At 38.1% G+C, this 16931-nt stretch overlaps 1 protein-coding gene across 1 annotated transcript in view; it reads left to right on the top strand.

Moving 5' to 3' along the window:
* Positions 1-16931, top strand: part of SLC15A4 (solute carrier family 15 member 4) — a 185703-nt gene that overhangs the window by 46286 nt on the left and 122486 nt on the right. Inside the window, exon 3 of the mRNA XM_053701852.1 lies at positions 10885-11053. Within this exon, the coding sequence (XP_053557827.1) occupies positions 10885-11053 (169 nt within the window). The remainder of the gene's footprint in view (positions 1-10884; positions 11054-16931) is intronic.

Below are 16931 nucleotides of genomic sequence, written 5' to 3'. Positions count from 1 at the left end.
TTCGCTGGGCAGAGACTCACTCTTGCCAACTATCAGCGATCCATATCCCAGGTGTAGAGAACTGGGAGGCAGATTTTCTAAGTCGTCAGACTTTTCATCCGGGGGAGTGGGAATTCCATCCGGAGGTGTTTGCTCAATTGGTTCATCGTTGGGGCACACCAGAATTGGATCTCATGGCGTCTCGCCTGAACGCCAAGCTTCCTTGTTAAGGATCCAGGTCCAGGGATCCAGAAGCGACGCTGATAGATGCTCTAGCAGCACTGTGGTTCTTCAACCTGGCTTATGTGTTTCCACCGTTTCCTCTGCTCCCTCGACTGATTGCCAAATCAAACAGGAGAGAGCCCTGCGTGGCCACGCAGGACCTGGTATGCAGACCTGGTGGACATGTCATCCTTTCCACCTTGGCCTCTGCCTCTGAGACAAGACCTTCTACTACAAGGTCCTTTCAATCATCCAAATCTAATTTCTCTGAGACTGACTCGGAGAAGCCACGCCTTGATAAAATCAAGCGTTCTATCTCCAGGCAGTCAGTCATTGATACCTTAATGCAGGCATGAAAGCCTGTAACCAGGAAAATCTACCATAAGATATGGCGCAAATATCTTCATTAGTGTGAGTCCAAGAATTACTCATGGAGTAAGGTTAGTATTCCTAGGATATTATCAGCTAGTTCTTTAAAGGGACAGATTTCTGCTCTGTCTATCCTTTTGCACAAGAGTCTGGCAGAGGTTCCAGACGTCCAGGTATTTTCCGTTTGAACCCCTTCATTCCATTGATATCAAACTTTTATCTTGGAAAGTTCTGTTTTTGATGGCTATTTCCTCGGCTCGTAGAGTCTCTGAGTTATCAGCTTTACAATGTGATTCTCCCTATCTGATTTTCCATACAGATAAAGTAGTTCTGCGTACAAAACCTGGGTTTTTACCTAAGGTAGTTTCCAACAAGAATATCAATCAAGAGATTGTTGTTCTATCATTGTGTCCTAATCCTTCTTCAAAGAAGGAACGTCTTTTACATAATTTGGATGTAGTCCGTGCTTTAAAGTTTTACTTACAAGCGACTAAAGATTTTCGTCAAACATCTTCCCTGTTTGTTGTTTACTCTGGACAGAGGAGAGGTCAAAAGGCTTCGGCAACCTCTTTCTTTTTGGCTTCGGAGCGTAATACGCTTAGCCTATGAGACTGCTGGACAGCAGCCCCCTGAAAGGATTACAGCTCATTCTACTAGAGCTGTGGCTTCCACCTGGGCCTTTAAAAATTAGGCTTCTGTTGAACAGATTTGCAAAGCGGCGACTTGGTCTTCGCTTCATACCTTTTCAAAATTTTACAAATTTGATACTTTTGCTTCTTCGGAGGCTATTTTTGGGAGAAAGGTTCTACAGGCAGTGGTTCCTTCCATTTAAGTACCTGCTTTGTCCCTCCCTTCATTCGTGTACTTTAGCTTTGGTATTGGTATCCCACAAGTAATGGATGATCCGTGGACTGGATACACCTAACAAGAGAAAACATAATTTATGCTTACCTGATACATTTATTTCTCTTGTGGTGTATCCAGTCCACGGCCCGCCCTGTCCTTTTAAGGCAGGTCTATATTTTAAACTACAGTCACCACTGCACCCTATGGTTTCTCCTTTCTCGGCTAGTTTCGGTCGAATGACTGGATATGGCAGTTAGGGGAGGAGCTATATAGCAGCTCTGCTGTGGGTGATCCTCTTGCAACTTCCTGTTGGGAAGGAGAATATTCCACAAGTAATGGATGATCCGTGGACTGGATACACCACAAGAGAAATAAATTTATCAGGTAAGCATAAATTATGTTTTTTTTTTTTTCTGTCCCTACCTTTTTGTTGTTCTAAAGAAGGAAGGCACTTTTAAGACCATATTGGATTTGAAGACTCTAAATCAGTTTTTAGGAGTTCCATAATTTAAAAGGGAAACAATTTGTAGGATTTTCCTGTACTTCACTGGTTTTCAAACCTGTCCTCAGGCCTCCCTAACAGGCCACATTTTGAGAATATCTGAAGGGAGTACAGGTCATATAATAAGATGATTACTAAACATGGTTATTTTGCCTGCTCTCACCCAAGGTAATCCTGAAAACCTGGCCTGTTGGGGAGGTCTGAGGACAGGTTTGAAAACCAGTACTCTAGTTCAACAGACTCCATTCATGTTCTACAGAAGTTTCTTCCAAGAATCTTAGCCATATCAAGCAGAATGTTGCCTTAGATCTCTTGATAGCTTCATCCTGGCTCTGCAGGACCTAGTAGGCAGATGTCTACTTATCCACTGTGGCTTCTTCCACAACAATTAGTGCTGCATGATTAATCACGGATGCGGTTTTAAACAGTGATTAATCGCAGCGGTTTAAAAACCGTGAGCGTACGCGATGTTTCTTTCATGTAATTAGCAAGAGTCCATGAGCTAGTGACGTATGGGATATACATTCCTACCAGGAGGGGCAAAGTTTCCCAAACCTCAAAATGCCTATAAATACACCCCTCACCACACCCACAAATCAGTTTTTACAAACTTTGCCTCCTATGGAGGTGGTGAAGTAAGTTTGTGCTAGATTCTACGTTGATATGCGCTCCGCAGCAGGTTGGAGCCCGGTTTTCCTCTCAGCGTGCAGTGAATGTCAGAGGGATGTGAGGAGAGTATTGCCTATTTAAATTCAATGATCTCCTTCTACGGGGTCTATTTCATAGGTTCTCTGTTATCGGTCGTAGAGATTCATCTCTTACCGCCCTTTTCAGATCGACGATATACTCTTATTTTTATACCATTACCTCTGCTGATTTTCGTTTCAGTACTGGTTTGGCTTTCTACAACATGTAGAGGAGTGTCCTGGGTGAAGTAAGTCACGTTTTCTGTGACACTCTAAGCTATGGTTGGGCACTTTTTTATAAAGTTCTAAATATATGTATGCAAACATTTATTTGCCTTGACTCAGAATGTTCAACATTCCTTATTTCAGACAGTCAGTTTCATATTTGGGATAATGCATATGAATAAATCATTTTTTTTTTTTCTTACCTTAAAATTTGACTTTTTCCCTGTGGGCTGTTAGGCTCGCGGGGGCTGAAAATGCTTCATTTTATTGCGTCATTCTTGGCGCGGACTTTTTTGGCGCAAATTTTTTTTTCTGTTTCCGGCGTCATACGTGTCGCCGGAAGTTGCGTCATTTTTTTGCGCCAAAAGTGTCGGCATTCCGGATGTGGCGTCATTTTTGGCGCCAAAATTATTTAGGCGCCAAATAATGTGGGCGTCATTTTTGGCGCTAAAAAAATATGGGCGTCACTATTGTCTCCACATAAAGTCTCATTATTTATTGCTTCTGGTTGCTAGAAGCTTGTTCACTGGCATTTTTTCCCATTCCTGAAACTGTCATTTAAGGAATTTGATCAATTTTGCTTTATATGTTGTTTTTTCTATTACATATTGCAAGATGTCCCACGTTGCATCTGAGTCAGAAGATACTACTGGAAAATCGCTTCCTGGTGCTGGAGCTACCAAAGCTAAGTGTATCTGCTGTAAACTTATGGTATCTGTTCCTCCAGCTGTTGTTTGTACTGTTTGTCATGACAAACTTGTTAATGCAGATAATATTTCCTTTAGTACTGTTACATTACCTGTTGCTGTTCCGTCAACATCTAATACTCAGAGTGTTCCTGATAACATAAGAGATTTTGTTTCTAAATCCATTAAGAAGGCTATGTCTGTTATTCCTCCTTCTAGTAAACGTAAAAAGTCTTTTAAAACTTCTCATTTTTCAGATGAATTTTTAAATGAACATCATCATTCTGATAATGGTTCTTCTGGTTCAGAGGATTCTGTCTCAGAGGTTGATGCTGATAAATCTTCATATTTATTCAAAATGGAATTTATTCATTCTTTACTTAAAGAAGTCCTAATTGCATTAGAAATTGAGGATTCTGGTCCTCTTGATACTAAATCTAAACATTTAGATAAGGTTTTTAAATCTCCTGTAGTTATTCCAGAAGTTTTTCCTGTCCCTGGTGCTATTTCTGAAGTAATTTCCAGGGAATGGAATAATTTGGGTAATTCATTTACTCCTTCTAAACGTTTTAAGCAATTATATCCTGTGCCATCTGACAGATTAGAGTTTTGGGACAAAATCCCTAAGGTTGATGGGGCTGTCTCTACTCTTGCTAAGCGTACTACTATTCCTACGGCAGATGGTACTTCTTTTAAGGATCCTTTAGATAGGAAAATTGAATCCTTTCTAAGAAAAGCTTACTTGTGTTCAGGTAATCTTCTTAGACCTGCTATATCTTTAGCGGATGTTGCTGCAGCTTCAACTTTTTGGTTAGAAGCTTTAGCGCAACAAGTAACAGATCATAATTCTCATAGCATTATTCTTCTTCTTCGACATGCTAATAATTTTATTTGTGATGCCATCTTTGATATCATTAGAGTTGATGTCAGGTATATGTCTCTAGCTATTTTAGCTAGAAGAGCTTTATGGCTTAAAACTTGGAATGCTGATATGTCTTCTAAGTCAACTTTGCTTTCCCTTTCTTTCCAGGGTAATAAATTATTTGGTTCTCAGTTGGATTCTATTATCTCAACTGTTACTGGAGAGAAAGGAACTTTTTTACCACAGGATAAAAAATCTAAAGGTAAATTTAGGTCTAATAATCGTTTTCGTTCCTTTCGTCACAACAAGGAACAAAAACCTGATCCTTCATCCTCAGGAGCGGTATCAGTTTGGAAACCATCTCCAGTCTGGAATAAATCCAAGCCTTTTAGAAAATCAAAGCCAGCTCCTAAGTCCACATGAAGGTGCGGCCCTCATTCCAGCTCAGCTGGTAGGGGGCAGATTACGTTTTTTCAAAGAAATTTGGATCAATTCCGTTCATAATCTCTGGATTCAGAACATTGTTTCAGAAGGGTACAGAATTGGCTTCAAGATAAGGCCTCCTGCAAAGAGATTTTTTCTTTCCCGTGTCCCAGTAAACCCAGCGAAGGCTCAAGCATTTCTGAAATGTGTTTCAGATCTAGAGTTGGCTGGAGTAATTATGCCAGTTCCAGTTCTGGAACAGGGACTGGGGTTTTATTCAAATCTCTTCATTGTACCAAAGAAGGAGAATTCCTTCAGACCAGTTTTGGATCTAAAAATATTGAATCGTTATGTAAGGATACCAACATTCAAAATGGTAACTGTAAGGACTATCCTGCCTTTTGTTCAGCAAGGACATTATATGTCTACAATAGATTTACAGGATGCATATCTGCATATTCCGATTCATCCAGATCACTATCAGTTTCTGAGATTCTGTTTCCTAGACAAGCATTACCAGTTTGTGGCTCTGCCGTTTGGCCTAGCTACAGCTCCAAGAATTTTTACAAAGGTTCTCTGTGCCCTTCTGTCTGTAATCAGAGAACAGGGTATTGTGGTATTTCCTTATTTGGACGATATCTTGGTACTTGCTCAGTCTTCACATTTAGCAGAATCTCATACGAATCGACTTGTGTTGTTTCTTCAACATCATGGTTGGAGGATCAATTTACCAAAAAGTTCATTGATTCCTCAGACACAGGTAACCTTTTTAGGTTTCCAGATAGATTCAGTGTCCATGACTCTATCTTTGACAGACAAGAGACGTCTAAAATTGATATCAGCTTGTCGAAACCTTCAGTCACAATCATTCCCTTCGGTAGCCTTTTGCATGGAAATTCTAGGTCTTATGACTGCTGCATTGGACACGATCCCCTTTGCTCGTTTTCACATGCGGCCTCTTCAGCTCTGTATGCTGAACCAGTGGTGCAGGGATTACACAAAGATATCTCAATTAATATCTTTAAAACCGATTGTACGACACTCTCTGACGTGGTGGACAGATCACCATCGTTTAGTTCAGGGGGCTTCTTTTGTTCTTCCGACCTGGACTGTAATTTCAACAGATGCAAGTCTTACAGGTTGGGGAGCTGTGTGGGGGTCTCTGACAGCACAAGGGGTTTGGGAATCTCAGGAGGTGAGATTACCGATCAATATTTTGGAACTCCGTGCAATTTTCAGAGCTCTTCAGTCTTGGCCTCTTCTGAAGAGAGAATCGTTCATTTGTTTTCAGACAGACAATGTCACAACTGTGGCATACATCAATCATCAAGGAGGGACTCACAGTCCTCTGGCTATGAAAGAAGTATCTTGAATTCTGGTATGGGCGGAATCCAGCTCCTGTCTAGTTTCTGCGGTTCATATCCCAGGTATAGACAATTGGGAAGCGGATTATCTCAGTCGCCAAACGTTACATCCGGGCGAATGGTCTCTTCACCCAGAGGTATTTCTTCAAATTGTTCAAATGTGGGGACTTCCAGAAATAGATTTGATGGCCTCTCATCTAAACAAGAAACTTCCCAGGTATCTGTCCAGAACCAGGGATCCTCAAGCGGTAGCAGTGGATGCATTGTCACTTCCTTGGAAGTATCATCCTGCCTATATCTTTCCACCTCTAGTTCTTCTTCCAAGAGTAATCTCCAAGATTCTGAAGGAATGCTCGTTTGTTCTGCTGGTAGCTCCAGCATGGCCTCACAGGTTTTGGTATGCGGATCTTGTCCGGATGGCCTCTTGCCAACCGTGGACTCTACCGTTAAGACCAGACCTTCTGTTGCAAGGTCCTTTTTTCCATCAGGATCTCAAATCCTTAAATTTAAAGGTATGGAGATTGAACGCTTGATTCTTAGTCAAAGAGGTTTCTCTGACTCTGTGATTAATACTATGTTACAGGCTCGTAAATCTGTATCTAGGGAGATATATTATAGAGTCTGGAAGACTTATATTTCTTGGTGTCTTTCTCATCATTTTTCCTGGCATTCTTTTAGAATTCCGAGAATTTTACAGTTTCTTCAGGATGGTTTGGATAAAGGTTTGTCTGCAAGTTCCTTGAAAGGACAAATCTCTGCTCTTTCTGTTCTTTTTCACAGAAAGATTGCTAATCTTCCTGATTATTCATTGTTTTGTACAAGCTTTGGTTCGTATAAAACCTGTCATTAAGTCAATTTCTCCTCCTTGGAGTTTGAATTTGGTTCTGAGGGCTCTTCAAGCTCCTCCGTTTGAACCTATGCATTCATTGGACATTAAATTACTTTCTTTGAAAGTTTTGTTCCTTTTGGCCATCTCTTCTGCCAGAAGAGTTTCTGAATTATCTGCTCTTTCTTGTGAGTCTCCTTTTCTGATTTTTCACCAGGATAAGGCGGTGTTGCGAACTTCTTTTAAATTTTTACCTAAGGTTGTGAATTCCAACAACATTAGTCGAGAAATTGTGGTTCCTTCATTATGTCCTAATCCTAAGAATTCTAAGGAAAAATCATTGCATTCTTTGGATGTAGTTAGAGCTTTGAAATATTATGTTGAAGCTACTAAGAATTTCTGAAAGACTTCTAGTCTATTTGTTATCTTTTCCGGTTCTAGGAAAGGTCATAAGGCCTCTGCCTTTTCTTTGGCATCTTGGTTGAAATCTTTAATTCATCATGCTTATGTCGAGTCGGGTAAAACTCCGCCTCAAAGGATTACAGCTCATTCTACTAGGTCAGTTTCTACTTCCTGGGCGTTTAGGAATGAAGCTTCGGTTGATAAGATTTGCAAAGCAGCAACTTGGTCTTCTTTGCATACTTTTACTAAATTCTACCATTTTGATGTGTTTTCTTCTTCTGAAGCTGTCTTTGGTAGAAAAGTACTTCAGGCAGCTGTTTCAGTTTGAATCTGCTGCTTATATTTTCAGTTTTTTTCTTTATAAGATTTAAACTTTATTTTTGTGTGTGGATTTTTTTCAGCGGAATTGGCTGTCTTTATTTTATCCCTCCCTCTCTAGTGACTCTTGCGTGGAAGATCCACATCTTTGGTAGTCATTATCCCATACGTCACTAGCTCATGGACTCTTGCTAATTACATGAAAGAAAACATAATTTATGTAAGAACTTACCTGATAAATTCATTTCTTTCATATTAGCAAGAGTCCATGAGCTAGTGACGTATGGGATATACATTCCTACCAGGAGGGGCAAAGTTTCCCAAACCTCAAAATGCCTATAAATACACCCCTCACCACACCCACAAATCAGTTTAACGAATAGCCAAGAAGTGGTGTGATAAGAAAAAAGTGTGAAGCATAAATATAAGGAATTGGAATAATTGTGCTTTATACAAAAAAATCATAACCACCACAAAAAAAAGGGTGGGCCTCATGGACTCTTGCTAATATGAAAGAAATGAATTTATCAAAAAAATCCACACCCAAAAATAAAGTTTAAATCTTATAAAGAAAAAAACTGAAAATATAAGCAGAAGATTCAAACTGAAACAGCTGCCTGAAGTACTTTTCTACCAAAGACAGCTTCAGAAGAAGAAAACACATCAAAATGGTAGAATTTAGTAAAAGTATGCAAAGTACTTCAGGCAGCTGTTTCAGTTTGAATCTTCTGCTTATATTTTCAGTTTTTTTCTTTAAGATTTAAACTTTTATTTTTGGGTGTGGATTTTTTTCAGCGGAATTGGCTGTCTTTTTTTTTTTTTTTTTTTTTTATCCCTCCCTCTCTAGTGACTCTTGCGTGGAAGATCCACATCTTGGGTAGTCATTATCCCATACGTCACTAGCTCATGGACTCTTGCTAATTACATGAAAGAAAACATAATTTATGTAAGAACTTACCTGATAAATTCATTTCTTTCATATTAGCAAGAGTCCATGAGGCCCACCCTTTTTTTTGTGGTGGTTATGATTTTTTTGTATAAAGCACAATTATTCCAATTCCTTATATTTATGCTTCGCACTTTTTTCTTATCACCCCACTTCTTGGCTATTCGTTAAACTGATTTGTGGGTGTGTTGAGGGGTGTATTTATAGGCATTTTGAGGTTTGGGAAACTTTGCCCCTCCTGGTAGGAATGTATATCCCATACGTCACTAGCTCATGGACTCTTGCTAATATGAAAGAAATGAATTTATCAGGTAAGTTCTTACATAAATTATGTTTTTTGTAAAAAAAAATAAATAAGTAAATCTTCAGATTGTCATGAAAACGGAGAGGGAGGATGAGAGGCGGACCAGTGGGTGGACCTGAGAATGCCCGTGAAACAGCCATTTTGGAAGAGATTGAAGAGTGTGGGAGTCATCTGGGAGTGGTGTGGTTGTGGGACAGCTCAAAGTTGTGAGCAATAAATTGAGCATTGTACAAAAACTTTAAAGTGCCCTGATGACTTTTTTTTTTTTTTTTTTAAAACTTCTGTGACACATAACATTGAGTGATTACATTTTACAATATGTTTTATTTATAAATGTTCATTAAGGGTTGCTTCTTGCTTGTAGGATGTATTGTGAATTTAATTATAAAATATTATATTAAATATGTTACAAAAATATATAAAATAATAATAAATAAAATTATATAATTTAATACTATCTATGTAACCACACAGCACAGGTAGCACTAGCTAATTTTATTTTAATTATTTTCTGGTTTGTATTTTTATGCTCCAATAGTCTATTGGACATTGAGAAACAAGTACAGTAAGATTCTGTAGTGTTGAATAAACGTTTTATTGAAAAATTTAGGTGTTATAGTAATTTTTTATAAAATCGCATTAAATCGCAATTGCATTTTTTTTTTCCACCCTTGTCGCCCAGCCCTAACAACAATATATTTTTCTTGGTGTGAATCTCCATGTTCTTTTGGCATTCCTTTTGGGATTCCTAGAATTCTTCAAGATGGATTAGATTAAGGTTTATATGCAAATTCATTAGTCTTATTTAAACTATTTTAGTTTGTTTTCAAAGGATAGCCAAGTTCCTGATGTACCTACTTTTGTATATGCCTTAGTTAGAATTTGACCTGCTGTGATACCATTTCTCCTCCATGCTATCTTGATCTCAAGATGATTTCTTAACCAGGGTTTTTTTTTGCAGAAAATATAAACCAAGATATTGCAGCTTCCTCTCTGTGTTCCAATCTTTCTATTCCAAGCATAGGCTTTTTTATCTGGATGTGGTAAGGGCCCTAAACGTTTTATTTACAGGCTACTAAGGATTTGGACAGAGTTCCATCTTATTTCTCCATACTTTGGGTCCTGACAAGGGACAATGAGGCAGCAGGAGTTTTTCTAGCTTCTTTTGTTGAAACAAGTGATTGACAAAGCTTTCTTGGTAGCGGGAAAGTCGCCCTTTAAAGGTATCTCAGGTCTTTCCTCTAGTTCAGTTTCTACATCATGGGCTTTCAAAATGAAGCATTAATTGAACAGATTTGTAAAGCTTCAACCTGGTCTTCTTTAAATTATTTTGCCAATATTTTTTTTTTCTTCTCCTTTGAAAATTATTTTTGTAATTAAAGTCTTTCAATCGGTAGGACTGGTAAATAGGAACTGCCTGGTTCTTGTCCCATTTTAGTTCAAATCAAAGCAGAAATGTCTGCTGCTGTTTGGGGATATTTTATTCAATATTTAATTAAAGGACCACTAAACATAGTAGAATAGCATAATCCATAATAAATAGACAATGCAAAGCTCTAACTTTAAAATTTGTCAAAGAAATTTACTCATTTAAAATTCAAGCTAAGTTTTGTTTTCACTCCCACTGCCAATACCCATAAACCAATCGCAAAATGCATATGCGTATATGCTGTGAATCAGTGGTCAGTACACGTAGTCAGTAGGTGCTTGTTCCTAAGAAAATGTACATATAAAAAGTGTTTTAAATTTTGTGCTCTATCGGAATTAGTTTTTTTTTAAATTTGGACTTCAGTGTCCATTTAATAATATTACAGTCTGAGTAGTGGAATGTTTGTAGCTGGATTTTTTTTAATTTATTTATTTTTTTTTAAAGCCTCTAAAATTAATGTTTTTCCAATGTCTTCAATTTCCCCCCCCAATATAGCCAAAACAATGGTTCACTTGAACAGAAGCATAACCAAAGTATTTTGGATATGGCAAAAGCTTCACATGGAGGACCTTTCCGGGAAGATAAGATAGAAGACGTAAAATCACTTCTAAAGATAATTCCAGTTTTCCTGGCGCTAATACCTTACTGGACAGTGTATTTTCAGGTGTGAATAATTACTAAAAAGCTGGTTGCATTTTATTATTTTATCTTGCTAAACATTGTGTGATAGCTTGTAAAATCATGTCCTAAACATTTGATTTCTAAAAATTCTTTGTTTTTAAAGGGATATTAAACATTATGTATGTATGTATATGCAAAGTCCCAACTTAAACTGTTCCCCGCCGGGTGCTTTGCATGACATTAATGACATCAGTAGTGACATAACCCATGACATGATCCTACAGATCAGAGAAATTTATATATTTTTAAACTATCAATGACATCACTAGTGACATCACCTATGACAATCAATGGCATCACTAGTGACAATCTTTTTAAAATCGACACACAGAAATATTTTCTGTATCGTCAATGACATTACTAGTAAAATTATTTGTCTTCATCAATGCTGTGCGTAGTAACATAACCCATACCACCATCCTACACAAAGAAATTATAATGACATAACTAGTGACATAAATAACTTCGGTAAATACATAACCCATCACATTATTCTTCAAATCAGAAAGATTTTATTTTCTACAAGTATAGCTCACTAACAGCCACCATAACACACAGCAATTTATTTCTACTTTTTTGACCCTATTTTCCTCATGCTAGCCAATATCCTCATCTGTACACTCAAACATCTCCTTTTTCTTCTATCTCATTTCCTTTCCCTCACACACAGCCTTGGCTTCTGTGTTGCCCCTTCTATCAACGACATCTACATCACACCAGCACTTCATGACTCTGTTACCTTAATATGTACAGTACCTATAATCTGTGCACTTATCCTTCCACATTAGTCTATTTTAACCACCCTCCTTCCTTTTTCTCATATGGAGTCCTTCTACTCCTTTCTATTAATCATGCTGTCTCTCACCCTATTATCTATCTTTTTCTTATGCACATCATTCTTCTCATCTTTTTCCTTTTTTGCCCCAATTTCTCAGGCACACGCGCACCCTCTTCTGTCCATATGATTTTCCTTGTACAACATCCCTTGCTTAGTTTTCTCAGACGCACCTTACCTCCTTACCCTCTTAGGTCACACTTAACACATTTCATAAATCAATAAAGTAAATACAAACAACATACTAAAATATCTCACTACATCCTTTTTTTGTCTAATGGAATAATCTGTACATTTCTACACATTGCTGTATATATTGATACCATTAATTATAGAAAAAGGGGGAAAGTAGAGGAAAAGCTCTCTGAGACGAAGAGCTTATCTTTAAGTGTCTCACAAATGTATACTTAAAAAGGACATATAAATAAGTGTTATTTATTTAAATATATACAAAACACACAAGTCTTAACATACGTATGTCGGCAACTAGACAATATAAAATAACCATATGATGTACAAATGATCATGAATACATTCTATATTTAATGCTCAAAACAAAAGTTCATAGCTATGAATATAAATGAAAATCCAGTGAAGGACTTAAAAGTCAGTGCTGTTTAAAATGTCTCTCGAGAGCTTCTCGAGTGAAATACCTTAAGCAGGGTTTTATCCCTCTTCGCTGTGTTGTACACTAAGCAATGAGTGTTGCAGAGTTGAATCGTTGCCGCTGGTGATTTGCTAAAGAAGAAGTGGTACCATTAATTATATCATGTGATATCAGAAACAATATTGCACAATATAATGTGAGATGCATTGTAATTTTTCCACGTTTCTCTGATGTGTAGAAAACTGTCATGTTATGTCACTACTGATGCCATTGATGATTTTAGGTGATGTCATTGATTATTTAAAAAATATAATTTCTTTGATCTGTAGGATGATGCCATGGGTTTTCACTTCTGATGCCATTGGTGATGTCGTCAACATCATGTGTAATGTCATACAAAGCACCCAGGGCAGGGGCAGAGTAAGTTGGGAATTTAAATTCTAGGCATTAATGTATGTTGGGTTGTTTTTTTTTATTTCTTTCATGTAATTAGCAAGAGTCCATGAGCTAGTGACGTATGGGATATACATTCCTACCAGGAGGGGCAAAGTTTCCCAAACCTCAAAATGCCTATAAATACACCCCTCACCACACCCACAATTCAGTTTTACAAACTTTGCCTCCTATGGAGGTGGTGAAGTAAGTTTGTGCTAGATTCTACGTTGATATGCGCTCCACAGCAAGTTGGAGCCCGGTTTTCCTCTCAGCGTGCAGTGAATGTCAGAGGGATGTGAGGAGAGTATTGCCTATTTGAATGCAGTGATCTCCTTCTACGGGGTCTATTTCATAGGTTTCTCTGTTATCGGTCGTAGAGATTCATCTCTTACCTCCCTTTTCAGATCGACGATATACTCTTATATATACCATTACCTCTGCTGATTTTCGTTTCAGTACTGGTTTGGCTTTCTACAAACATGTAGATGAGTGTCCTGGGGTAAGTAAATCTTATTTTCTGTGACACTCTAAGCTATGGGTGGGCACTTTATTTATAAAATTCTAAATATATGTATTCAAACATTTATTTGCCTTGACTCAGAATGTTCAACATTCCTTATTTTCAGACAGTCAGTTTCATATTTGGGATAATGCATTTAAATCAATCATTTTTTCTTACCTTAAAAATTTGACTTTTTTTCCCTGTGGGCTGTTAGGCTCGCGGGGGCTGAAAATGCTTCATTTTATTGCGTCATTCTTGGCGCAGACTTTTTTGGCGCAAAAAATCTTTTCTGTTTCCGGCGTCATACGTGTCGCCGGAAGTTGCGTCATTTTTTTGACGTCCTTTTGCGCCAAAAATGTCGGCGTTCCGGATGTGGCGTCATTTTTGGCGCCAAAAAGCATTTAGGCGCCAAATAATGTGGGCGTATTATTTGGCGCCAAAAAATATGGGCGTCGCTTTTGTCTCCACATTATTTCAGTCTCATTTTTTCTTTGCTTCTGGTTACTAGAAGCTTGTTTATTGGCATTTTTTCCCATTCCTGAAACTGTCATTTAAGGAATTTGATCAATTTTGCTTTATATGTTGTTTTTTCTCTTACATATTGCAAGATGTCTCACGTTGCATCTGAGTCAGAAGATACTTCAGGAAAATCGCTGTCTAGTGCTGGAACTACCAAAGCTAAGTGTATCTGCTGTAAACTTTTGGTAGCTATTCCTCCGGCTGTTGTTTGTATTAATTGTCATGACAAACTTGTTAAAGCAGATAATATTTCCTTTAGTAATGTACCATTGCCTGTTGCAGTTCCTTCAACATCTAAGGTGCAGAATGTTCCTGATAACATAAGAGATTTTGTTTCTGAATCCATTAAGAAGGCTATGTCTGTTATTTCTCCTTCTAGTAAACATAAAAAATCTTTTAAAACTTCTCTCTCTACAGATGAATTTTTAAATGAACATCATCATTCTGATTCTGATGACTCTTCTGGTTCAGAGGATTCTGTCTCAGAGATTGATGCTGATAAATCTTCATATTTATTTAAAATGGAATTTATTCGTTCTTTACTTAAAGAAGTACTAATTGCTTTAGAAATAGAGGATTCTGGTCCTCTTGACACTAATTCTAAACGTTTAGATAAGGTATTTAAATCTCCTGTGGTTATTCCAGAAGTTTTTCCTGTTCCTAATGCTATTTCTGAAGTAATTTCCAGAGAATGGGATAAATTGGGTAATTCATTTACTCCTTCTAAACGTTTTAAGCAATTATATCCTGTGCCGTCTGACAGATTAGCATTTTGGGACAAAATCCCTAAAGTCGATGGGGCTATTTCTACCCTTGCTAAACGTACTACTATTCCTACGTCAGATGGTACTTCGTTTAAAGATCCTTTAGATAGGAAAATTGAATCCTTTCTAAGAAAAGCTTATCTGTGTTCAGGTAATCTTCTTAGACCTGCTATATCTTTGGCTGATGTTGCTGCAGCTTCAACTTTTTGGTTGGAGACTTTAGCGCAACAAGTAACAGATCATATTATTATTCTTCTTCAGCATGCTAATAATTTTATCTGTGATGCCATTTTTGATATTATCAGAGTTGATGTCAGGTTTATGTCTCTAGCTATTTTAGCTAGAAGAGCTTTATGGCTTAAAACTTGGAATGCTGATATGGCTTCTAAATCAACTCTACTTTCCATTTCTTTCCAGGGTAACAAATTATTTGGTTCTCAGTTGGATTCTATTATCTCAACTGTTACTGGTGGGAAAGGAACTTTTTTACCACAGGATAAAAAATCTAAGGGTAAAAACAGGGCTAATAATCGTTTTCGTTCCTTTCGTTTCAACAAAGAACAAAAGCCTGATCCTTCATCCTCAGGAGCAGTTTCAGTTTGGAAACCATCTCCAGTCTGGAATAAATCCAAGCCTTCTAGAAAGGCAAAGCCTGCTTCTAAGTCCACATGAAGGTGCGGCCCTCATTCCAGCTCAGCTGGTAGGGGGCAGGTTACGTTTTTTCAAAGAAATTTGGATCAATTCTGTTCACAATCTTTGGATTCAGAACATTGTTTCAGAAGGGTACAGAATTGGTTTCAAGATGAGACTTCCTGCAAAGAGATTTTTTCTTTCCCGTGTCCCAGTAAGTCCAGTGAAAGCTCAAGCATTTCTGAATTGTGTTTCAGATCTAGAGTTGGCTGGAGTAATTATGCCAGTTCCAGTTCTGGAACAGGGGATGGTGTTTTATTCAAATCTCTTCATTGTACCAAAGAAGGAGAATTCCTTCAGACCAGTTCTGGATCTAAAAATATTGAATCGTTATGTAAGGATACCAACGTTCAAAATGGTAACTGTAAGGACTATCTTGCCTTTTGTTCAGCAAGGGCATTATATGTCTACAATAGATTTACAGGATGCATATCTGCATATTCCGATTCATCCAGATCATTATCAGTTCCTGAGATTCTTTTTTCTGGACAAGCATTACCAGTTTGTGGCTCTGCCGTTTGGCCTAGCTACAGCTCCAAGAATTTTTACAAAGGTTCTCGGTGCCCTTCTGTCTGTAATCAGAGAACAGGGTATTGTGGTATTTCCTTATTTGGACGATATCTTGGTACTTGCTCAGTCTTTACATTTAGCAGAATCTCATACGAATCGACTTGTGTTGTTTCTTCAAGATCATGGTTGGAGGATCAATTCACCAAAAGGTTCATTGATTCCTCAGACAAGGGTAACCTTTCTGGGTTTCCAGATAGATTCAGTGTCCATGACTCTGTCTTTAACAGACAAGAGACGTCTAAAATTGATTTCAGCTTGTCGAAACCTTCAGTCACAATCATTCCCTTCGGTAGCCTTATGCATGGAAATTCTAGGTCTTATGACTGCTGCATCGGACGCGATCCCCTTTGCTCGTTTTCACATGCGACCTCTTCAGCTCTGTATGCTGAATCAATGGTGCAAGGATTACACAAAGATATCTCAATTAATATCTTTAAAACCGATTGTACGACACTCTCTAACGTGGTGGACAGATCACCATCGTTTAATTCAGGGGGCTTCTTTTGTGCTTCTGACCTGCACTGTAATTTCTACAGATGCAAGTCTCACAGGTTGGGGAGCTGTGTGGGGATCTGACGGCACAAGGAGTTTGGGAATCTCAGGAGGTGAGATTACCGATCAATATTTTGGAACTCCGTGCAATTTTCAGAGCTCTTCAGTCTTGGCCTCTTCTGAAGAGAGAATCGTTCATTTGTTTTCAGACAGACAATGTCACTACGGTGGCATACATCAATCATCAAGGAGGGACTCACAGTCCTCTGGCTATGAAAGAAGTATCTCGAATTCTGGTTTAGGCGGAATCCAGCTCCTGTCTAATCTCTGCGGTTCATATCCCAGGTATAGACAATTGGGAAGCGGATTATCTCAGTCGCCAAACGTTGCATCCGGGCGAATGGTCTCTTCACCCAGAGGTATTTCTTCAGATTGTTCAAATGTGGG

The sequence above is a fragment of the Bombina bombina genome, chromosome 2 (genome assembly GCF_027579735.1).
Source record: "Bombina bombina isolate aBomBom1 chromosome 2, aBomBom1.pri, whole genome shotgun sequence".
NCBI classification, from domain to species: Eukaryota; Metazoa; Chordata; class Amphibia; order Anura; family Bombinatoridae; genus Bombina; species Bombina bombina.
This window is presented reverse-complemented; position numbering and strand designations above follow the sequence as displayed.